Source organism: Hemitrygon akajei, chromosome 11 (assembly GCF_048418815.1).
Source record: "Hemitrygon akajei chromosome 11, sHemAka1.3, whole genome shotgun sequence".
Taxonomy (NCBI): Eukaryota; Metazoa; Chordata; class Chondrichthyes; order Myliobatiformes; family Dasyatidae; genus Hemitrygon; species Hemitrygon akajei.
In genome coordinates, this window is record NC_133134.1 from 4,141,848 (window position 1) to 4,169,405 (window position 27,558).

Consider the following 27,558-nt stretch of genomic DNA (forward strand, 5'->3'; position numbering starts at 1 on the left):
AATTATGCCTCATCACCTACCTGTCTTTTCTATCATCTCTGTTGCATGCTATCTTTGATTTATTTCTGTTTTCCCCTTCCTCAGCCCTATCACTCTGGTTCCCATCCCACTCGCGATTTGTTTAAACTCTCCCGAACAGCTCTATTAAACCTGCCTGCTAGAATATTGGACCTCTTTGGGTTCAGGTGTAACCCGTCCTTTTTGTACGGGTTGTACCTCCCCCAGAAGAGGACCCAATGATCCAGGAGCCCAAAGCCCTGCCCCCTACACCAGTCTCTCAGCCACACGTTAATATGCCTGATCATGCTGTTCTTGTGCTCGTTAGCATGTAGCGCAAGCAGCAATCCTGAGATTACTACCTTGGAGGTCCTGCTTTTCGGCTTCCTACCTAACTCCCTAAATTCTCTCTTCAGGACCTCCTCCCTTTTTCTATCTATGTCATTGGTACCAACGTGTACCAAGACTTTTGGCTGTTCACCCTCCCCTTTCAGAATAGTCTACAGCCAGTCTGAGACATCCCGTACCCTGGCACCTGGGAGGCAGCACACCATGCGGGTATCTCTATCAGGCTGACCGAACCTCCTGTCTGTTCCCCTCACTATGGAATCCCCTATGACTACCACATTCCTCATCTTCTTCTCTCCCTTCTGCACCACGGAACCAGGCTCAGTGCCAGAGACCTGATCACTGTGGTCATCCTGTGTCAGGTCACCCCACTCAACAACATGCAAAATGAGATAACGATTACTGAGGGGGATGGCCACAGGGGTGCTCTCTACTATCTGAGCTCTTCCCCTCGCCTCCCTGACTGTCACCCACTGATCTAACTCCTGTAGCCTCGGAGTGACTAACTCATTGCAGCTCCTAGCTATCTCTTGCTCACTTTCCCTAATAAGCTGTAGGTCATCAAGCCACAGCTCCAGATCCCTAACACGGTCTCTCAGGAGCTGCATCTCAGTGCACCTGGCACAGATGTGGCCACCTGGGAGACTGGAAAATTCCCAGGATTCACACATCTGACACCCAGAGCAAAGTACTCCCCAATGCCATTAGGCTTTACAATTCAACCGCCAGGACTTAAGAACCTTTTAAAAGCTATTATTAATGCTTTTTGAGATAGTGATTTAGATGCATATCATATTTTTTACTGAGTTAAGTATTGTATGTAATTAGTTTTGCTACAACAAGTGTATGAGACATTGGAAAAAAAAAGTTGAATTTCCCCATGGGGATGAATAAAGTATCTATCTATCTATCTATCTATCTATCTATCTATCTATAGACATGCTCACTATTCCAATGGGAAAAAATGCTAGAGGGGAAAAGAACAAAGTCCACCGAATCACTTACCTCGCTGAAGCCCGAATGAGCCAGAGCCCTACCACTCTGCCTCAGACCCCTCCTTTGATGACTGCTCTGCTGGGCAGTGTCTCCCTTTTATACCTGAACCTTCCCTGCTCTTCAACTCACGATTGGTGCGCCGGTTATAGCCAAGTTCCCACGAAGCTTTCCCCTTTTAAGCTTCGCTCCCGGACCTGGGCACCACCTCCTCTCTCGGAGCTCTCTAACTCACGATTGGTGCGCCGGTTATAGCCAAGTTCCCACGAAGCTTTCCCCTTTTAAGCTTCGCTCCCGGACCTGGGCACCACCTCCTCTCTCGGAGCTCTCTAACTCAAGATTGGTGCGCCGGTTGCCAGTACTGAGGAACCAAGAGTATGGCTGCTCCATGCTCTGCATGGAGGATGATCAGAGCAATGCATCCTCACAAGTAGAACCAGGAGGTCAGGCAGGAGTGTTGATGGGTTGAATGGAAGCTGTAGGTCAGGACTTGATGGCCTCTATTTCTCTGGTTCTTAGATATTTATCCTTATGTTTCCTAAAATAAAGGTTGGTAAGCACAGGAGATTCTGCAGTCGCTGGAAATCCAGAGTAACACACACACTAAGCAGGTGGAGGGAACAAGCAGTTGATGTTTTGGGCTGAGGTCCTAATGAAAGGTCTCGGCCCGAAACGTACTGTTGCTTCCTCTCCGTAGATGCTGCCTGACCTGCTGAGTTCCTCCAGCATTTTGTGTGTTTTAATAAAGGTCGATGTCTGAAGATGAGAGTTTTTGAGGGTGTACTTCGTGGCCTCAATTCATGCGGACAGTAGTCAGTCACAGTTACATGGGGGCTGTGTGGTGAAGGCACTACAGAATTGGAGCAGTGGAAGGGCGGACAGGTTGACTCTGTCCTGATTCTAATTATTGGAGTTATAGAGACATAGAAAACCTACAGCACAATACAGGCCCTTCGGTCTGCAAAGCTGTGCGAAACATGTCCTTACCTGAGATATTACCTAGGGTTACCCATAGCCCTCTATTTCTCTAAGCTCAATGTACCTATCCAGGAGTCTCTTAATAGACCCTATCGTAACCGCCTCCACTACTGTTGCCGGCAGCCCATTCCATGCACTCACCACTCTCTCTTATGTAAACATTAAGGTAAGACCATGGGTCTATCTGATTCTCTTCAGGGTAGTTTATTAGGAGCAAGGTTACACAGTGAAGAATGAGCACATATAAAAGGTTGTCCTGCTTAAAGGACACAATGCAATATTTTTGTAGATGATACACTGCATTGCTCTGGAGTGTTCAGAAATCTGATGGTGGAGGGGAAGAAGCTCTTCTTGCATCATTGAGTGTGAGACTTCGGGCTCCTGTACCACATGTCTGATAGATAGATAGATAGATACTTTATTCATCCCCATGGGGAAATTCAACTTTTTTCCAATGTCCCATACACTTGTTGTAGCAAAACTAATTACATACAATACTTAACTCAGTAAAAAAAAATATGATATGCATCTAAATCACCATCTCAAAAAGCATTAATAATAGCTTTAAAAAGTTCTTAAGTCCTGGCGGTAGAATTGTAAAGCCTAATGGCATTGGGGAGTATTGACCTCTTCATCCTGTCTGAGAAGCATTGCATCGATAGTAACCTGTCGCTGAAACTGCTTCTCTGTCTCTGGATGGTGCTATGTAGAGGATGTTCAGAGTTATCCATAATTGACCGTAGCCTACTCAGCGCCCTTCGCTCAGCTACCGATGTTAAACTCTCCAGTACTTTGCCCACGACAGAGCCCGCCTTCCTTACCAGCTTATTAAGACGTGAGGCGTCCCTCTTCTTAATGCTTCCTCCCCAACACGCCACCACAAAGAAGAGGGCGCTCTCCACAACTGACCTATAGAACATCTTCAGCATCTCACTACAGACATTGAATGACGCCTACCTTCTTAGGAAGTACATTCGACTCTGTGCCTTCCTGCACAAGGCATCTGTGTTGGCAGTCCAGTCTAGCTTCTCGTCTAACTGTACTCCCAGATACTTGTAGGTCTTAACCTGCTCCACACATTCTCCATTAATGATCACTGGCTCCATATGAGGCCTAGATCTCCTAAAGTCCACCACCATCTCCTTGGTCTTGGTGATATTGAGACGCAGGTAGTTTGAGTTGCACCATATCACAAAGTCCTGTATCAGTTTCCTATACTCCTCCTCCTGTCCATTCCTGTCTGATGGTATTAATGCAAACAGGGCATGTCCTGGATGGTGAGGGTCCTTAATGATGGATGCTGGTTTCTTGAGGTACTGCCTCTGAAAGATTATAAGATATTGGTGAAGCCTAATTTGGAGTATTAGAACCATAGAACATTACAGCACAGAAACAGGCCCTTTGGCCCTTCTTGGCTGTGCCGAACCATTTTTCTGCCTAGTCCCACTGACCTGCAGCTGGACCATATCCTTCCATACCTCTCTCATCCAGGTACCTGTTCTTAAATGTTAAAAGTGAGCCTGCATTCACCACTTCAACTGGCAGCTCATTCCACACTCCCACCACTCTCTGTGTGAAGAAACCCCACCCAATGTTCCCTTTAAACTTTCCCCCTTCACCCTTAACCCATGTCCTCTGGTTTTTTTCTCCCCTAGCCTCTGGAAAAAGCCTGCTTGCATTCACTCTATCTATACCCATCATAATTTTATACACCTCTATCAAATCTCACCTCATTCTTCTATGCTCCAGGGAATAAATTCCTAACTCATTCAACCTTTCTCTGTAACTCAGTTTCTCAAGTCCCGGCAACATCCTTGTAAACCTTCTCTGCACTCTTTAAACCTTATTAATATCCTTCCTGTAATTAGGTGACCAGAACTGCACACAATACTCCAAATTCAGCCTCACCAATGTCTTATACAACCTCACCATAACATTCCAACTCTTATAAACTCAGTACTTTGATTTATAAAGGCCAATGTGCCAAAAGCTCTCTTTACTACCCTATCTACCTGTGATGCCACTTTTAGGGAATTATGTATTCCCATATCCCTCTGCTCTACTGCACTTCTCAATGTCCTACCATTTACTTTGTATGTTCTACCCTGGGTTGACCTTCCGAAGTGCAATACCTCACACTTGTCTGCATTAAACTCCATCTGCCATTTTTCAGCCCATTTTTCCAGCTGGTCCAAATCCCTCTGCAAGCTTTGAAAATCTTTCTCACTGTCCACTACACCTCCAATCTTTGTATCATCAGCAAATTCGCTGATCCAATTTACCACATTAACATCCAGATCATTGATATAGATGACAAATAACAATGGACCCAGCAACGATCCCTGTGGCACACCGCTAGTCACAGGCCTCCACTCAGAGAAGCAATCCTCCACTATCACTCTCTAACTTCTTCCATTGAGCCAATGTCTAATCCAATTTACTACCTCACCATGTATACCTAGCGAATGAATCTTCCTAACTAACGTCCCATGTGGGACCTTGTCAAAGGCCTTACTGAAGTCCATGTAGACAACATCCACTGCCTTCCCTTCATCCACTGTATGCAAGATTGTTGTTTTGACACTACACAACGAGCTGATCTATCCCACTCCTGTACACTTCATTACCATCTGAACTGATGCCAACAATAGTTGCAGAATTGGCAAATTTATGAATGGCGTTTGAGGCACCCAGACTCACTTCTGCACATTGACACTCTTGAATGTCTGGCATACTGTCTTCCTCAGTGAAGACTGACAAAAAATACTTGTGAATTCATCCATTGTGTGCAATTCTGGTCACCTACATACAGGAAAGATATTAATAAGATTGAAAGACCACAGGAGCAGAATTAACCATTTGGTCCATCAAGTCTGCTCTGCCATTCAATCATGGCTGATCCTTTTTTCCCCTCCACAGCCGCACTCCCCAGTCTTCTCTGTGTAACCTTTGATGCCATGTGCAATCAAGAACCTATCAATCTCTGCCTTAATACACCCAATGGCCTGGCCTCCACAATTGCCTGTAAAAACAAATTCCACAAATTCACCACCCTCTGGTTAAATAAATTTCTCTGTATATCTGTTTTAAATAGATGCCTCTCTATCCTGAGGCTGTGCCCTCTTGTTCTAGACTCCCCCACCATGGGAAACATCTTTTCCACGTCTACTCTGTCTAGACCTTTCAATGTTCAAAAGGTTTCAATGAGATCCTGCTCATCCTTCTAAATTCCAGTGAATACAGACCCAGAGCCATCAAACGTTCCTCGTATGATAACCCTTTCATTCCTGGAATCATCCTTGTGAACCACCTCTGGACTCTCTCCAATGGCAGCTCATCTTTTCGTAGATGAGGAGCACAAAACTTCACAATACTCAAGGTGAGGTCTCACCAGTGTCTTATAAAGCCTCAGCATCACATCCCTGCTCTTGTATTCTAGACCTCTTGAAATGAATGCTAACATGGCATTTGCCTTCCTCACCACCAACTCAACCTGCAAGTTAACCTTTAGGGAATCCTGCACTAGAACTCCCAAGTCCCTTTGCATCTCAGATTTTTGGAATTTCTCCCCATTTAGAAAACAGTTTGCACATTTATTTCTACTTCCAAAGTGCATGACTATGCACTTTCCAACATTATAATTCATTTGCTACTTTCTTGCCCATTCTCCTAATCTGTTTAAGTTCTTATGCAGCCTGCCTGTTTCCTCAACACTACCTGCCCCTCCATCAATCTTCATATCATCTGCAAACTTGTCAACAAAGACATCTATTCCATCATCTAAATCATTGACATATAGCATAAAAAGAAGTGGTCCCTAAACATACCCCTGCAGAACAGCAGTGCAGAGAGTACTGTGAAAAGAGTACAGAGAACATTTATGAGGATGTTGCCGAGACTTGAGGACCTGAGTTATAAGGAAATGTTGAATAGGTTAGGACTTTATTCCCTAGAGCGTAGGAGAATGACAGGAGATCTAATAGAAGTATACAAAATTATGAGGGGTATAGATACCTGTAGGGTAAGTGCAAGTAGCTTCTTCTACTGAGATTGGGTGAGACCAAGCTCAAAGTTCAAAGTAATTTTATAATTTATGTACATATATGTCACCATATACAACTCTGAGATTCATTTTCCTGCAGCATACTCAGCAAATCTATAGAATAGTAACTATAACAGGATCAATGAAAGATCAACCAGAGTGCAGAAGACAACAAACTCTGCAAATACAAATATAAATTAATAGCAATAACTGATGAGAACATGAGATAAAGAGTCCCGAAAAGTAAGATCATTGGCTGTGGGAACTTCTCAATGGATGGGCAAGTGAGTGTAGTTAACTGCTTTTGTTCAAGAGCCTGATGGTTGAGGGGTAGTAACTGTTCTTGAACCTGGTGGTGCAAGTCCTGAGCTTCTGTACCTTTTCCTGATGACAGCAGTGAGAAGAGAGCATGACCTGGATGGAGGGGACCTCTGATTGGATGCTGCTTTCCTACGACAGTGTTTCATATAGATGTGCTCAATGGTTGGGAGGGCTTTACCCATGATGTACTGGGCCAAATTCACTACCTTTTGTAGGATATTCCAAAGGCTTTGGTGTTTCCATAGCAGGCTGTGATGCATCTAGTCAATACACTCTCCACTACACATCTCTAGAGGTTTGTCAACATTTTAGATGTCATGCCAAATCTCAGCAGCCTTGTAAGGAAGGCTTGCGTGCTGTTTCCAGGACAGACCCTTTAAAATAGTTACACCCAGGAATTTAAAATTGCTAACCCTCTCCACCTCTGATGCCCCAATGAGGAGTGGCGCATGGACCTCTAGTTTTCCTCTCCTGAAGTCTATAATCAGTTCCTTGGTCTTGCTGACATTGAGTGAGAGGTTGTTGTTATTATACCACTCAGCCAGCTTTTCGGTCTCCTTCTGTATTCTGTGCTTAGCCATATGAGTAGAGCAAGGGTCTAAGCACACAGTCATGGTGTACCTGCACCAATGTGGATCATGAAGGAGATGTTGCCAATCCGAACTGACTGGGGTCTTCAAATGAGGAAATCCAGGATCTAGTTGCACACGGAGGTATCAAGAACTAGAGGTCATGGGTTAAGGGTGAAAGGTGAAATGTTTAAAGGGAACAAGAGGGGGAATTTATTCACTCAGAGGGTGGTGAGAGTATGGAATGAGCTGCCAGTTGAAGTGGTGGATGTGGGTTCGATTTGAACATTTAAGAGAAATTTGGATAGGTACGTGGATGGGAGGGATATGGTATGGGTGGAAGTCAGTGGGACTAGGCAGATAAATGATTCAGCACAAACTGAATGGCCTGTTTCTGTGCTGTAGCTTATATGAGTCTAAGATGTCCTCAGTGGTGGGGAGGATACCTCATTGTTTCTACTTTTTACACTATTCATTTATTTTGTAATTTACAGAGATTTTATTTCTCTGCACTGTACTGCTGTCACAAAACAACAAATTTCACAACATAAGCCAGTGATAATAAAGCTGAGTTTGATTCTGCACTGAGCTCTTGTGTGTATCTTTGTTTGTTGTTTTCCAGGGACTCTGCTTCCTCCCGAAGACTGAATGCAATGTGAGGGAGGTGGAGGTTGCACGAGCTTTTCGGCTGGGACACAACTCCTTGGAGAGTGTGTCTTTCAAAGTTCCACGAGTCAAGGTGAGTTGCCAAGAGATGTTGGAAATCAGTGAGCTAAAGGAGAGATAGGGTCAAAACTGTGATGTAGAGTCCTTGTTCTCTGAGATCCAGAGCAAGAAATGTATCTAGACTAAAGACACAGAGAGCTGGGATCCCAGCCTCTCTGCACTCTTTGAGTTGACTACTTGGAGTGAAATGTTTCTCCAGTATGGATTAGCGAACATCACCTGCATGTCTGTTGGAGTCATTCACTGTATCGGGTGTTCCCGGAATTCAACATGTCAATCCATGGCCTCCTCTACTGCTGCAATGAGCCCACTCTCAAGTTGGAGCCACACCTCATATTACATCTGGGTAGTCTCCAACCCGATAGCATTAAACATCAATTTCTCTTAACTTCCTGTAATTTCTCCACCCACACCTCTCTTTTAACATTCCTTATTCTGGCTCCTCTCTTACTCTTCCTCACCTGCCCATCACCCCCCCCCCCCCTTTGGTTCCCCTCCTCCTTCCCTCTCTCGCATGGTTTACTCTCCTCTCCTTTCAGATTCTTTCTTCTTCAGTCCTCTACCTCTTCTACTTAAACATAGAAACATAGAAAACCTACAGCACAATACAGGCCCTTCGGCCCACAAAGTTGTGCCGAACATGTCCCTACCTTAGAAATTACTAGGCTTACCCATAGCCCTCTATTTTTCTAAACTCCATGTACCTATCCAAAAGTCTCTTAAAAGACCCTAACATATCCTCCTCCATCACCATTGCCAGCAGCCCATTCCAGGCATTCACTACTCTGAGTAAAAAACTTACCCCTGACATCTCCTCTGTACCTACTCCACAGAACCTTAAACCTGTGCCCCCTTGTGGCAGCCTGGAAAAAGCCTTTGACTATCCACATGATCAATGCCTCTCATCACCTTATACACCTCTATCAGGTCACCTCTCATCCTTCTTTGCTCCAAGGAGAAAAGGCCGAGTTCACTCAACCTGTCTTCATAAGGCATGCTCCCCAATCCAGGCAACATCCTTGTAAATCTCCTCTGCACCCTTTCTATGGTTTCCACGCCCTTCCTGTAGTGAGGCGACCAGAACTGAGCACAGTACTCCACGTGGGGTCTGACCTGGGTCCTATATAGCTGCAACATTACCTCTCGGCTCCTAAATTCAATTCCACGATTGATGAAGGCCAATACACCATATGCCTTCTTAACCACAGAGTCAACCTGCGCAGCTGTTTTGAGAATCCTATGGACTCAGACCCCAAGGTCCCTCTGATCCTCCACACTGGCAAGAGTCTTACCATTAATACTATATTCTGCCATCATATTTGACCTACCAAAATGAACCACTTCACACTTACGTGGGTTGAACTCCATCTGCCACTTCTCAGCCCAGTTTTGCATCCTATCAATGTCCCGCTGTAACCTCTGACAGTCCTCCACACTATCCACAACCTCCCAACCTTTGTGTCATCAGCAAACTTACTTACCCATTTCTCCACTTCCTCATCCAGGTCATTTATAAAAATCACGAAGAGTAAAGGTCCCAGAACATATCCTGAGGCCCACCACTGGTCACCGACCTCCATGCAGAATATGACCCGTATACAACCACTCTTTACCTTCTGTGGGTGAGCCAGTTCTAGATCCATGAAGTAATGTCCCCTTGGATCCCATGCTTCCTTACTTTCTCAATAAGCCTTGCATGGGGTACCTTATCAAATGCCTTGCTGAAATCCATATACAATACATCTATTGTTCTTCCTTCATCAATGTGTTTAGTCACATCCTCAAAAAATTCAATCAGGCTCATAAGGCACAACCTGCCCTTAACAAAGCCATCCTGACTATTCCTAATCACATTATACCTCTGTTCAAATCAAATGTTCATAAATCCTGCCTCTCAGGATCTTCTCCATCAACTTACCAACCACTGAAGTACTTATCACCTCCCAACTTCTCACTTTATTCCCCCTCTCCCACCCACCCACCTTCCCCCTTAACTATCACCAGGCAGCTTGCCCTCCTTCTCCTCTCCTCACCTTCTTCCCCCTTCCTTTCTAGTCCTGATGAAGGGTCTTGGCCAGAAACATTGACTGTTTATTCCCTTCCATAGATGCTGCTTGACCTGCTAAGGTGAGTGTGTTGCAGAGAACAGTGAGTTTGGGGAATGTACAAGAGGCAGTAAGATGCAATTCCACTAGACTGGCAAATACCACAGCCAGGGACAGGGTTAGCCAGGGGCTGATATAGGCACTGAACAAGTTCTATCTGTCCCCATTTCCTACATTTCACTTGGAACTACTGTATCTCTTCATCGGCTGCTTCAGGAGCAGAGTGGATCTGGGACTCATTCTGGTTCAGGGTGCTGTTGGCTTGCTTCTATTCTTTGCACGATGTTGTTTTTTTCACTTTCTTTCTCTGTGAAGTAGTTTTTGGGTTATTTTTTATTGTGTTAATCAGGTTTCTTGCTGTGTGGCTGCCTATAAGCAGACAAATTTCAAGGTGTATAATTTGTACATTCTTTGATAATAAATGTGCTTTGAATCTTAATCTCCTTATTCTTCTCTCTACACAGAAAGAATTTTTCCAGGATGATATTTTCCCTGACACAACAATATGGTGGAGACCGGCACTCTCAGCATCTGCGTGGCTGGCAGGTTCCAATGGGCAGCACCAGAAGATGTGCCTGAAGCCTAACGACATGACTCCAGGTACCCATTTTCCCCACCCCTGCCCCTAGTCTTTCAGTTTCCCCCACTCCCATCCCAAGTCTTCCACATTAATAATCACAGAATAATCCGCCAGAATTTCTGGGTTCAGTGAAGCTGCTTCACTGAGATTTTAATAAAGAATATGCGCTGTGCCATCCAACACACACACACACACACACACACACACACACACACACACACACACACACACACACACACACACACACACACACACACACACACACACACACACACACACACACACACACACACACACACACACACTCTCTCTCTCTCTCTCTCTCTCTCACACACACACTTCATATTAATATTAATAGGACTCCTAAACAGATTTGGATAATAAAAGTTAAAATCCTGGTGAATTTTAACTTCTATTTTCAGGGTTATCTAATCCTCCTTCTGTAAGTCTGTAGCCTTAATTCTCATCCACACATTAGCTTGTACCTGTCAGTCATTTGCAAGGACTAAGGACACTGTATTTGCACTGACCATCACACCACCCCATCCTCCACCTCTAACAAAATCTAAGCCACTCCCACATCTAAGGACTGTGACTGGCTCATAGCACAACATATCCAACAGCTTCCTCGCTCTTTCTCACCCTAATGCATCGCAGTGTCCACAACTCAGAAGCAAAGTTACTTGATTTAGTCTCCTTTACAGATGTGACAATCAGACATTGTACTATCCTCTTCAAACAAAAATTTTATCGTATCATGAAACTACTAGATTTTTATAAAATCACATCTGGTTCAATACTCTTTTTCGCTGTAGGAATTTTCAATTGTATCTAATTACAAGGTGATTGAGATAAAGATTAGCTTTATTTGTCACATGTACAATGAAAATTGAAACATGGTAAAATGCGTCGTTTGTGTCAATGACCAACACAGTCTGTGGATGTGCTGGGGGCAGCCCACAAGTATCGTCATGCTTCTGGTGCCAACATAGCATTCCCACATTTTAACTGAATGTCTTTGGAATGTTAGAGGAAACTGGAGCTCCCAGAGGAAACCCATGTGGTCAGGGGAGAATGTACAAACTCCTTACAAACAGCAGCAGGAATTGAACCTCAATCACTGTTACTGTAAAGCAAAGGGCTAACCACTACGCTACCATGCTACTTCCTGTTTTATAGCTCATCCCAAACTGTCCATGGCCACATTTGTGAACTACTTGAGTTCCCCTGATTGAATACTTCCTTCATTCTGCCTGTAGGCAGTATTAGGATTTACGTCCATAGTAATGAGGAATGGCAATTATAATTCTAAATTAGGATAGTATGTGATTGGGAAGGGAATGTGCAGATGCTGGTGGTTCCCATGTACTTGCTTTGATAAGAATTGTGGGCTGATATGGAACACTGCCTGCACACTGATCAAAGTCTTTCCATCTCAGTTTATTTTAAAATAACTCACGTGATGCACGGTACTGTCTTCCAACTCCCACTCTACCCACTCCAGTCTACAATACAGCTCTATAGCTCATGGTCTCAGCCCAATTGCCACTCATACATCTCCTGATGATGGAATGTTATTATGAAGTGTCCATCTTGCATTTTGCAAGGGATAAGCAGTAACAAGTTCTTGATTGTGCTATCTATTATACCTGTTGAGTGCCATGCCCAGCTTGAAGAGAACCTGATCTCTGCATAGTGAGTTCACTGCTAATGGAATATTTCTTCTTCAGTCAGTGCCGCACCTAAGGAGGCACCTGTCAGAAAGTACCAGCCCTCATCTTTCTACCTGGAGGAAAAAACGGATGAGGAGAAAAAAGAAGAGGTATTTTGCATTAACATTTCTTTTGTGTGTGTATCTTTCGCTCATTCTCTTCTTTGTACCTTGTTCTTTCCCGCTGTTAGTTTTTCTCCATTTGTCGGTTGCTGTCCCACTCTCTTACAGCTTATCTCCTTCTCCCTTCTAGCCTTTTTTCCACTATTGCTGACATGAATAACTGCTCAGATCTCTTGCTTCCTTCCCTTCTCTCTTCTTTCCCTCTCTCCTTCATAACATCTCTCCTTCTCTATCCCCTCTCCCCTCTACATCCTCTCTCCTCCATTCCAACTCTACCTCCACTCCTCCAGCCCCTTTCAACACCTCTCCCTTCCACTTCAATCCCCACTCTCCTTCATCTCTAGTTCAACCCACCTCCAACACTGCTGTCCTCCACTCTTTCCTTCTCCCTCTCACCTCCTCCTCCATCCTCTCCATCCTTCACCTTCCTTCTTCTATTCCATTCGCTCTCTCATCCACCTCCTAATTCCTTCACCTTCGCGCTCCTCATTCCGCTCTCCCCACCTCCTCTCTCCTCCACCTTTCTCACCGCTCTCCTCCTCCTCTCTCATCCATTTCCTCTCTTCTCCATCCCACTTCCACCAGGGAGGAGACAGCGCCAGCACCACAAGACTTGAAAAAAAGTGACTTTCCCCAAGCAGTAAGGATGATCAACACCTTCACCCACTGCCCCACGCCTTCCACACCACAAACCACCTCAACACATTCACCCACTAACCCACACTCCACATCCCCAACCACCTCAACACATTCACCGAATAACGAACCCTCCACACCCGCAACCACCTCGACACCTTCACCCACTAACCCACCCTCCAAACCCCCAACCACCTCAACACCTTCAACCACTAACCCACCCTCCACACCTCCAACCACCTCAACACCTTCACCCACTAACCCACCCTCCACACACTCAACCACCTCAACACCTTCACCCACTAACCCACCCTCCAACCCTCAACCAGCTCAACACCTTCACCCACTAACCCACCCTCCACACCTCCAACCACCTCAACACCTTCACCCACTAACCCACCCTCCACACCCCCAACCACCTCAACACCTTCACCCACTAACCCACCTTCCACACACTCAACCACCTCAACACCTTCACCCACTAACCCACCCACCAAACCCCCAACCACCTCAACACATTCACCCACTAACGAACGCTTTACACCCCCAACCACCTCAACACCTTCACCCACTAACCCGCCGTCCACACCCCCAACCACCTCAACACCTTCACCCACTAACCCACCCACCAAACCCCCAACCACCTCAACACCTTCACCCACTAACGAACGCTTTACACCCCCAACCACCTCAACATCTTCACCCACTAAACCTCCCTCCACAACCCCAACCACCTCAACACCTTCACCCACTAACTGACCCACCACACCCCCAACCACCTCAACACCTTAACCTACTAACCCACCCTCCAAACCCCCAACCACCTCAACACCTTCACCCACTAAACCACCCTCCACACCCCCAACCACCTCAACACCTTAACCTACTAACCCACCCTCCAAACCCCCAACCACCTGAACACCTTCACCCACTAACGAACACTCTACACCCCCAACCACCTCAACATCTTCACCCACTAACCCACCCTCCACACACTCAACCACCTCAACACCTTCACCCACTAACCCACCCTCGACACCAACCACCTCAACACCTTCACACACTAACTCACCTTCCACACCCCAACCAACTCAACAACTTCACCCACTAACCCACCCTCCACAACCCCAACCAACTCAACACCTTCACCCACTAACCCACCCTCCACACCCCCAACCACCTCAACACCTTCACCCACTAACCCACCCTCCAAACACCCAACCACCTCAACACCTTCACCCACTAACCCACCCTCCACACGCCCAACCACCTCAACTCCTTCACCCACTAACCCACCCTCCAAACCCCCAACCACTTCAACACCTTCACCCACTAACCCACCCTCCACACACTCAACCACCTCAACTCCTTCACCCACTAACCCACCCTCCACACGCCCAACCACCTCAACTCCTTCACCCACTAACCCAGCCTCCACACGCCCAACCACCTCAACTCCTTCACCCACTAGCCCACCCTCCAAACCCCCAACCACTTCAACACCTTCACCCACTAACCCACCCTCCACACACTCAACCACCTCAACTCCTTCACCCACTAACCCACCCTCCACACCCCCAACCACCTCAACACCTTCACCCACTAACCTAACCTCCACACCCCCAACCAACTCAACACCTTCACCCACTAACCCACCCTCCACACCCCCAACCACCTCAACACCTTCACCCACTAACCCACCCTCCAAACACCCAACCACCTCAACACCTTCACCCACTAACCCACCCTCCACACCCCCAACCAACTCAACACCTTCACCCACTAACCCACCCACCACACCCCCAACCACCTCAACACCTTCACCCACTAACCCACCCTCCAAACACCCAACCACCTCAACACCTTCACCCACTAACCCACCCTCCAAACACCCAACCACCTCAACACCTTCACCCACTAACCCACCCTCCACACCCCCAACCACCTCAACACCTTCACCCACTAACCCACCCTCCAAACACCCAACCACCTCAACACCTTCACCCACTAACCCACCCTCCACACCCCCAACCACCTCAACACCTTCACCCACTAACCCACCCTCCAAACCCCCAACAACCTCAACGCCTTCACCCACTAACCCACCCTCCAAACCCCCAACCACATCAACACCTTTACACACTAACCCACACTCCAAACCCCCAAGCACCTCAACACCTTCACCCACGAACCCACACTCCACACCCCAACCACCTCAACACTTTCACCCACTAACCCACCCTACACACCCCGAACCACCTCATCAGCTTCAACAACTAACCCACCCCTTACATACCTCTAACCACCTCAACACTTTCACCCACTAACCCACCCTACACACCCCGAACCACCTCAACAACTTCACCCAGTAACCCAGCCTCCACACCCCAAACCACCTCAACACCTTCACCCACTAACCCACCCTCCACAACCCGAACCACCTCAACAACTTCACCCAGTAACCCAGCCTCCACACCCCAAACCACCTCAACACCTTCACCCACTAACCCACCCTCCACAACCCGAACCACCTCAACAACTTCACCCAGTAACCCAGCCTCCACACCCCAAACCACCTCAACACCTTCACCCACTAACCCACCCTACACACCCCGAACCACCTCAACAACTTCACCCAGTAACCCAGCCTCCACACCCCAAACCACCTCAACACCTTCACCCACTAACCCACCCTCCACAACCCGAACCACCTCATCAGCTTCACCAACTAACCCACCCCTTACATACCTCTAACCACCTCAACAACTTCACCCACTGACCCACCCTCCAAACCCCCAACCACCTCTACACCTTCACCCACTAACCCTCCCTCCACACCCGCAACCACCTCAACACCTTCACCCACTGACCCACCAACCACACCCCCAAACACTTCAACACCTTCACCCACTAACCCACCCTCCACACCCCAACCACCTCAACACCTTCACCCAGTAACCGACCCTCCACACCCCAAACCACCTCAACAACTTCAACCAGTAAACCACCCTCCACACCCCAAACCACCACAACACCTTCACCCACTAACCCACGCTCCACACCCCCAACCTCCTCAACACCTTCACCCACTGATCCACCTACCACACCCCCAACCACCTCAACATCTTCACCCACTAACCCACACTCCACACACTCAACCACCACAACACCTTCACCCACTAACCCACACTCCACACCCCAACCGCCTCAATACCTCACCCACTAACCCACCCTCCACACCCCGAACCACCTCAACAACTTCAACCAGTAACCCACCCTCCACACACCAAACCACCTCAACACCGTCACCCACTAACCCACACTCCACACACTCAACTACCACAACACCTTCACCCACTAACCCACACTCCACACCCCAACCAGCTCAACTCTTTCACCCACTAACCCACCCTCCACACCCCCAACCACCTCAACACCTTCACCCACTAACGCACCTTCCACACACCAAACCACCTCAAAACCTTCACCCACTAACCCACACTCCACACCCCCAACCACCTCAACACCTTCACCCACTAACCCTCCCTCCACACCCGCAACCACCTCAACACCTTCACCCACTGAACCACACTCCACACCCCAACCGCCTCAATACCTTCACCCACTAACCCACACTCCACACCCCAACCGCCTCAATACCTTCACCCACTAACCCACACTCCACACCCCAACCGCCTCAACACCTTCACCCACTAACCCACACTCCACACACTCAACCACCTCAACACCTTTACCCACTAATTCAAACTCCACACCCCAAAACACCTCAACAACTTCACTCAGTAACCCAACCTCCACACCACTAACCACCTCAACACCTTCATCCACTAACCCGCCGTCCAAACCCCCAACCCCTCAACACCTTCACCCACTAACCCACCCTCCACACCCCCAACCACCTCAACACCTTCACCCACTAACCCACCCTCCAAACACCCAACCACCTCAACACCTTCACCCACTAACCCACCCTCCACACCCCCAACCACCTCAACAGCTTCATCCACTAACCCACCCTCCAGACACTCAACCACTTCAACACCTTCACCCACTAACCCACCCTCCACACCCCCAACTACCTCAACACCTTTACCCACTAACCCACCCTCCACACCCCCAACCACCTCAACACCTTTACCCACTAACCCACCCTCCACACCCCGAACCACCTCAACAACTTCAACCAGTAACCCACCCTCCACACCCCCAACCACCTCAACACCTTCACCCACTAACCCACCCTCCACACCACAAACCACCTCAACACCTTCACCCACTAACCCACCCACCACACCCCAAACCACCTCAACACCTTCACCCACTAATCCACCCACCACACCCACAACCACCACAACACCTTCACCCACTAACCCACCCACCACACCCCCAACCACATCAACACCTTCACCCACTAACCCGCCGTCCAAACACCCAACCCCCTCAATACCTTCACCCACTAATCCACCCACCACACCCCCAACCACCACAACACCTTCACCCACTAACCCACCATCCACACACTCAACCACTTCAACACCTTCACCCACTAACCCACCTACCACACCCCCAACCACCTCAACACCTTCACCCACTAACCCACCTTCCACACACTCAACCACCTCAACACCTTTACCCACCTATTCAACCTCCACACCCCGAAACACCTCAACAACTTCACCCAGTAACCCACCCTCCACACTCTGAACCACGTCAACACCTTCACCCACTAACCCACCCTCCACACACTCAACCACCTCAACACCTTTACCCACCTATTCAACCTCCACACCCCGAAACACCTCAACAACTTCACCCAGTAACCCACCCTCCACACACTCAACCACCTCAACACCTTCACCCACTAACCCACACCTTGCATACCAATAACCACCTCAACACCTTCACCCACTAACCCACCCTCCACACACTCAACCACTTCAACACCTTCACCCATTAACCCACCTACCACACCACCAACCACCTCAACACCTTCACCCACTAACCCACCCTCCACACACTCAACCACCTCAACACCTTTACCCACCTATTCAACCTCCACACCCCGAAACACCTCAACAACTTCACCCAGTAACCCACCCTCCACACGGTCAACCACGTCAACACCTTCACCCACTAACCCACCCTCCACACACTCAACCACCTCAACACCTTTACCCACCTATTCAACCTCCACACCCCGAAACACCTCAACAACCTCACCCAGTAACCCACCCTCCACACGCCCAACCACCTCAACACCTTCACCCACTAACCCACCCTCCAACCCTCAACCAGCTCAACTCCTTCACCCTCTAATCGACCCTCCACACACCCAACCACCTCAACACCTTCACCCACTAACCCACCTTCCACACACCAAACCAAATAAACACCTTCACCCACTAACCCACCCTCCACACCCCGAAACACCTCAACAACTTCACCCAGTAACCCACCCTCCACACCCCCAACCACCTCAACACCTTCACCCACTAACCCACCCTCCACACCCCCAACCACCTCAACACCTTCACCCACTAACTCTCCCCTTGCATACCACTAACCACCTCAACACCTTCACCCACTAACCCACCCTCCACACCCCGAAACACCTCAACAACTTCACCCAGTAACCCACCCTCCACACCCCCAACCACCTCAACACATTCACCCACTAACTCTCCCCTTGCATACCAGTAACCACCTCAACACCTTCACCCACTAACCCGCCGTCCAAACCCCCAACCTCCTCAACACCTTCACCCACTAACCCACCCTCCACACCCGCAACCACCTCAACACCTTCACCCACTAACCCACCCTCCACACCCGCAACCACCTCAACACATTCACCCACTAACCCACCCCTTACGTACCACTAACCACCTCAACACCTTCACCCACTAACCCACCCCTTGCGTACCACTAACCACCTCAACACCTTCACCCACTAACCCACCCCTTGAGTACCACTAACCACCTCAACACCTTCACCCACTAACCCACCCCTTGCATACCACTAACCACCTCAACACCTTCACCCACTAACCCACCCCTTGCGTACCACTAACCACCTCAACACCTTCACCCACCAACCCACCCCTTGCGTACCACTAACCACCTCAACACCTTCACCCACTAACCCACCCCTTGCGTACCACTAACCACCTCAACACCTTCACCCACTAACCCACCCCTTGCGTACCACTAACCACCTCAACACCTTCACCCACTAACCCACCCCTTGTGTACCACTAACCACCTCAACACCTTCACCCACTAACCCACCCCTTGCGTACCACTAACCACCTCAACACCTTCACCCACTAACACACCCCTTGTGTACCACTAACCACCTCAACACCTTCACCCACTAACCCACCCCTTGCGTACCACTAACCACCTCAACACCTTCACCCACTAACACACCCCTTGTGTACCACTAACCACCTCAACACCTTCACCCACTAACCCACCCCTTGCGTACCACTAACCACCTCAACACCTTCACCCACTAACCCACCCCTTGCGTACCACTAACCACCTCAACACCTTCACCCACTAACCCACCCCTTGCGTACCACTAACCACCTCAACACCTTCACCCACTAACCCACCCCTTGTGTACCACTAACCACCTCAACACCTTCACCCACTAACCCACCCTCCACACCCCCAACCACCTCAACACCTTCACCCACTAACCCACCCTCCACACCCCAACCGCCTCAACACCTTCACCCACTAACCCACCCCTTGTGTACCACTAACCACCTCAACACCTTCACCCACTGACCCACCAACCACACCCCCAAACACTTCAACACCTTCACCCACTAACCCACCCTCCACACCCCAACCACCTCAACACCTTCACCCAGTAACCGACCCTCCACACCCCAAACCACCTCAACAACTTCAACCAGTAAACCACCCTCCACACCCCAAACCACCACAACACCTTCACCCACTAACCCACGCTCCACACCCCCAACCTCCTCAACACCTTCACCCACTGATCCACCTACCACACCCCCAACCACCTCAACATCTTCACCCACTAACCCACACTCCACACACTCAACCACCACAACACCTTCACCCACTAACCCACACTCCACACCCCAACCGCCTCAATACCTCACCCACTAACCCACCCTCCACACCCCGAACCACCTCAACAACTTCAACCAGTAACCCACCCTCCACACACCAAACCACCTCAACACCGTCACCCACTAACCCACACTCCACACACTCAACTACCACAACACCTTCACCCACTAACCCACACTCCACACCCCAACCAGCTCAACTCTTTCACCCACTAACCCACCCTCCACACCCCCAACCACCTCAACACCTTCACCCACTAACGCACCTTCCACACACCAAACCACCTCAAAACCTTCACCCACTAACCCACACTCCACACCCCCAACCACCTCAACACCTTCACCCACTAACCCTCCCTCCACACCCGCAACCACCTCAACACCTTCACCCACTGAACCACACTCCACACCCCAACCGCCTCAATACCTTCACCCACTAACCCACACTCCACACCCCAACCGCCTCAATACCTTCACCCACTAACCCACACTCCACACCCCAACCGCCTCAACACCTTCACCCACTAACCCACACTCCACACACTCAACCACCTCAACACCTTTACCCACTAATTCAAACTCCACACCCCAAAACACCTCAACAACTTCACTCAGTAACCCAACCTCCACACCACTAACCACCTCAACACCTTCATCCACTAACCCGCCGTCCAAACCCCCAACCCCTCAACACCTTCACCCACTAACCCACCCTCCACACCCCCAACCACCTCAACACCTTCACCCACTAACCCACCCTCCAAACACCCAACCACCTCAACACCTTCACCCACTAACCCACCCTCCACACCCCCAACCACCTCAACAGCTTCATCCACTAACCCACCCTCCAGACACTCAACCACTTCAACACCTTCACCCACTAACCCACCCTCCACACCCCCAACTACCTCAACACCTTTACCCACTAACCCACCCTCCACACCCCCAACCACCTCAACACCTTTACCCACTAACCCACCCTCCACACCCCGAACCACCTCAACAACTTCAACCAGTAACCCACCCTCCACACCCCCAACCACCTCAACACCTTCACCCACTAACCCACCCTCCACACCACAAACCACCTCAACACCTTCACCCACTAACCCACCCACCACACCCCAAACCACCTCAACACCTTCACCCACTAATCCACCCACCACACCCACAACCACCACAACACCTTCACCCACTAACCCACCCACCACACCCCCAACCACATCAACACCTTCACCCACTAACCCGCCGTCCAAACACCCAACCCCCTCAATACCTTCACCCACTAATCCACCCACCACACCCCCAACCACCACAACACCTTCACCCACTAACCCACCATCCACACACTCAACCACTTCAACACCTTCACCCACTAACCCACCTACCACACCCCCAACCACCTCAACACCTTCACCCACTAACCCACCTTCCACACACTCAACCACCTCAACACCTTTACCCACCTATTCAACCTCCACACCCCGAAACACCTCAACAACTTCACCCAGTAACCCACCCTCCACACTCTGAACCACGTCAACACCTTCACCCACTAACCCACCCTCCACACACTCAACCACCTCAACACCTTTACCCACCTATTCAACCTCCACACCCCGAAACACCTCAACAACTTCACCCAGTAACCCACCCTCCACACACTCAACCACCTCAACACCTTCACCCACTAACCCACACCTTGCATACCAATAACCACCTCAACACCTTCACCCACTAACCCACCCTCCACACACTCAACCACTTCAACACCTTCACCCATTAACCCACCTACCACACCACCAACCACCTCAACACCTTCACCCACTAACCCACCCTCCACACACTCAACCACCTCAACACCTTTACCCACCTATTCAACCTCCACACCCCGAAACACCTCAACAACTTCACCCAGTAACCCACCCTCCACACGGTCAACCACGTCAACACCTTCACCCACTAACCCACCCTCCACACACTCAACCACCTCAACACCTTTACCCACCTATTCAACCTCCACACCCCGAAACACCTCAACAACCTCACCCAGTAACCCACCCTCCACACGCCCAACCACCTCAACACCTTCACCCACTAACCCACCCTCCAACCCTCAACCAGCTCAACTCCTTCACCCTCTAATCGACCCTCCACACACCCAACCACCTCAACACCTTCACCCACTAACCCACCTTCCACACACCAAACCAAATAAACACCTTCACCCACTAACCCACCCTCCACACCCCGAAACACCTCAACAACTTCACCCAGTAACCCACCCTCCACACCCCCAACCACCTCAACACCTTCACCCACTAACCCACCCTCCACACCCCCAACCACCTCAACACCTTCACCCACTAACTCTCCCCTTGCATACCACTAACCACCTCAACACCTTCACCCACTAACCCACCCTCCACACCCCGAAACACCTCAACAACTTCACCCAGTAACCCACCCTCCACACCCCCAACCACCTCAACACATTCACCCACTAACTCTCCCCTTGCATACCAGTAACCACCTCAACACCTTCACCCACTAACCCGCCGTCCAAACCCCCAACCTCCTCAACACCTTCACCCACTAACCCACCCTCCACACCCGCAACCACCTCAACACCTTCACCCACTAACCCACCCTCCACACCCGCAACCACCTCAACACATTCACCCACTAACCCACCCCTTACGTACCACTAACCACCTCAACACCTTCACCCACTAACCCACCCCTTGCGTACCACTAACCACCTCAACACCTTCACCCACTAACCCACCCCTTGAGTACCACTAACCACCTCAACACCTTCACCCACTAACCCACCCCTTGCATACCACTAACCACCTCAACACCTTCACCCACTAACCCACCCCTTGCGTACCACTAACCACCTCAACACCTTCACCCACTAACCCACCCCTTGCGTACCACTAACCACCTCAACACCTTCACCCACTAACCCACCCCTTGCGTACCACTAACCACCTCAACACCTTCACCCACTAACCCACCCCTTGCGTACCACTAACCACCTCAACACCTTCACCCACTAACCCACCCCTTGTGTACCACTAACCACCTCAACACCTTCACCCACTAACCCACCCCTTGCGTACCACTAACCACCTCAACACCTTCACCCACTAACACACCCCTTGTGTACCACTAACCACCTCAACACCTTCACCCACTAACCCACCCCTTGCGTACCACTAACCACCTCAACACCTTCACCCACTAACACACCCCTTGTGTACCACTAACCACCTCAACACCTTCACCCACTAACCCACCCCTTGCGTACCACTAACCACCTCAACACCTTCACCCACTAACCCACCCCTTGCGTACCACTAACCACCTCAACACCTTCACCCACTAACCCACCCCTTGCGTACCACTAACCACCTCAACACCTTCACCCACTAACCCACCCCTTGTGTACCACTAACCACCTCAACACCTTCACCCACTAACCCACCCTCCACACCCCCAACCACCTCAACACCTTCACCCACTAACCCACCCTCCACACCCCAACCGCCTCAACACCTTCACCCACTAACCCACCCCTTGTGTACCACTAACCACCTCAACACCTTCACCCACTAACCCACCCCTTGCGTACCACTAACCACCTCAACACCTTCACCCACTAACCCACCCCTTGCGTACCACTAACCACCTCAACACCTTCACCCACTAACCCACCCCTTGCGTACCACTAACCACCTCAACACCTTCACCCACTAACCCACCCCTTGCGTACCACTAACCACCTCAACACCTTCACCCACTAACCCACCCCTTGTGTACCACTAACCACCTCAACACCTTCACCCACTAACCCACCCCTTGTGTACCACTAACCACCTCAACACCTTCACCCACTAACCCACCCCTTGCGTACCACTACCCACCTCAACACCTTCACCCACTAACCCACCCCTTGCGTACCACTACCCACCTCAACACCTTCACCCACTAACCCACCCCTTGCGTACCACTAACCACCTCAACACCTTCACCCACTAACCCACCCCTTGCGTACCACTAACCACCTCAGCACCTTCACCCACTAACCCACCCCTTGCGTACCACTAACCACCTCAACACCTTCACCCACTAACCCACCCCTTGCGTACCACTAACCACCTCAACACCTTCACCCACTAACCCACCCCTTGCATACCACTAACCACCTCAACATCTTCACCCACTAACCCACCCCTTGCATACCACTAACCACCTCAGCACCTTCACCCACTAACCCACCCCTTGCGTACCACTAACCACCTCAACACCTTCACCCACTAACCCACCCCTTGCATACCACTAACCACCTCAGCACCTTCACCCACTAACCCACCCCTTGCGTACCACTAACCACCTCAACACCTTCACCCACTAACCCACCCCTTGCGTACCACTAACCACCTCAACACCTTCACCCACTAACCCACCCCTTGCGTACCACTACCCACCTCAACACCTTCACCCACTAACCCACCCCTTGCATACCACTAACCACCTCAGCACCTTCACCCACTAACCCACCCCTTGCGTACCACTAACCACCTCAACACCTTCACCCACTAACCCACCCCTTGCATACCACTAACCACCTCAACACCTTCACCCACTAACCCACCCCTTGCGTACCACTAACCACCTCAACACCTTCACCCACTAACCCACCCTCCACACCCCCAACCTCCTCAACACCTTCACCCACTAACCCACCCTCCACCCACTCAACCACCTCAACACCTTCACCCACTAACCCTCCCTCCACACCCGCAACCACCTCAACACCTTCACCCACTAACCCTCCCTCCACACCCGCAACCACCTCAACACCTTCACCCACTAACCCACCCTCCACACCCCCAACCACCTCAACACCTTCACCCACTAACCCGCCGTCCAAACCCCCAACCTCCTCAACACCTGCACCCACTAACCCACCCTCCACACCCCAACCTCCTCAACACCTTCACCCACTAACCCACCCTCCACACCCCCAACCACCTCAACACCTTCACCCACTAACTCTCCCCTTGCGTACCACTAACCACCTCAACACCTTCACCCACTAACCCACCCTCCACACCCCCAACCACCTCAACACCTTCACCCACTAACCCACCCTCCACACCCGCAACCACCTCAACACCTTCACCCACTAACCCACCCTCCACAACCCCAACCTCCTCAACACCTTCACCCACTAACCCACCCTCCACACCCCAACCTCCTCAACACCTTCACCCACTAACCCACCCTCCACACCCCCAACCACCTCAACACCTTCACCCACTAACCCACCCCTTGCATACCACTAACCACCTCAACACCTTCACCCACTAACCCACCCTCCACACCCCCAACCACCTCAACACCTTCACCCACTAACACACCCCTTGCGTACCACTAACCACCTCAACACCTTCACCCACTAACCCACCCCTTGCATACCACTAACCACCTCAACACCTTCACCCACTAACCCACCCTCCACACCCCCAACCTCCTCAACACCTGCACCCACTAACCCACCCCTTGCGTACCACTAACCACCTCAACACCTGCACCCACTAACCCACCCTCCACACCCCAACCTCCTCAACACCTTCACCCACTAACCCACCCTCCACACCCCCAACCACCTCAACACCTTCACCCACTAACTCTCCCCTTGCGTACCACTAACCACCTCAACACCTTCACCCACTAACCCACCCTCCACACCCCCAACCACCTCAACACCTTCACCCACTAACCCACCCTCCACACCCGCAACCACCTCAACACCTTCACCCACTAACCCACCCTCCACAACCCCAACCTCCTCAACACCTTCACCCACTAACCCACCCTCCACACCCCAACCTCCTCAACACCTTCACCCACTAACCCACCCTCCACACCCCCAACCACCTCAACACCTTCACCCACTAACCCACCCCTTGCATACCACTAACCACCTCAACACCTTCACCCACTAACCCACCCTCCACACCCCCAATCACCTCAACACCTTCACCCACTAACACACCCCTTGCGTACCACTAACCACCTCAACACCTTCACCCACTAACCCACCCCTTGCATACCACTAACCACCTCAACACCTTCACCCACTAACCCACCCCTTGCATACCACTAACCACCTCAACACCTTCACCCACTAACCCACCCCTTGTGTACCACTAACCACCTCAACACCTTCACCCACTAACCCACCCTCCACACCCCCAACCACCTCAACACCTTCACCCACTAACCCACCCCTTGCGTACCACTAACCACCTCAACACCTTCACCCACTAACCCACCCTCCACACCCCCAACCACCTCAACACCTTCACCCACTAACCCACCCCTTGCGTACCACTAACCACCTCAACACCTCCACCCACTAACCCACCCTCCACCCACTCAACCACCTCAACACCTTCACCCACTAACCCACCCCTTGCGTACCACTAACCACCTCAACACCTTCACCCACTAACCCACCCCTTGCGTACCACTTACCACCTCAACACCTTCACCCACTAACCCACCCTCCACACCCCGAACCACCTCAACACCTTCACCCACTAACCCACCCTCCACACCCCGAACCACCTCAACACCTTCACCCACTAACCCACCCCTTGCGTACCACTAACCACCTCAACACCTTCACCCACTAACCCACCCTCCACACACTCAACCACTTCAACACCTTCACCCATTAACCCACCTACCACACCACCAACCACCTCAACACCTTCACCCACTAACCCACCCTCCACACCCCGAACCACCTCAATACCTTCACCCACTAACCCACCCCTTGCATACCACTAACCACCTCAACACCTTCCCCCACTAACCCACCCTCCACACCCCGAACCACCTCAACACCTTCACCCACTAACCCACCCTCCACACCCCGAACCACCTCAATACCTTCACCCACTAACCCACCCCTTGCATACCACTAACCACCTCAACACCTTCACCCACTAACCCACCCTCCACACCCCCAACCACCTCAACACCTTCACCCACTAACCCACCCTCCACACCCCCAACCACCTCAACACCTTCACCCACTAACCCACCCTCCACCCACTCAACCACCTCAACACCTTCACCCACTAACCCACCCTCCACACCCCGAACCACCTCAACACCTTCACCCACTAACCCACCCTCCACCCACTCAACCACCTCAACACCTTCACCCACTAACCCACCCCTTGCGTACCACTTACCACCTCAACA

General features: G+C 50.5%; 1 protein-coding gene and 1 long non-coding RNA gene across 2 annotated transcripts in view; one reads left to right on the top strand and one right to left on the bottom strand.

Moving 5' to 3' along the window:
• The window catches only part of coro7 (coronin 7), a 227,002-nt gene that overhangs the window by 166,893 nt on the left and 32,551 nt on the right, over positions 1-27,558 (top strand). Inside the window, exons 24-26 of the mRNA XM_073060075.1 lie at positions 7,871-7,987; positions 10,544-10,679; positions 12,390-12,481. Of these exons, the coding sequence (XP_072916176.1) occupies positions 7,871-7,987; positions 10,544-10,679; positions 12,390-12,481 (345 nt within the window). The remainder of the gene's footprint in view (positions 1-7,870; positions 7,988-10,543; positions 10,680-12,389; positions 12,482-27,558) is intronic.
• The window catches only part of LOC140735246 (uncharacterized), a 110,197-nt gene that overhangs the window by 21,045 nt on the left and 61,594 nt on the right, over positions 1-27,558 (bottom strand). The window lies entirely within an intron of this gene.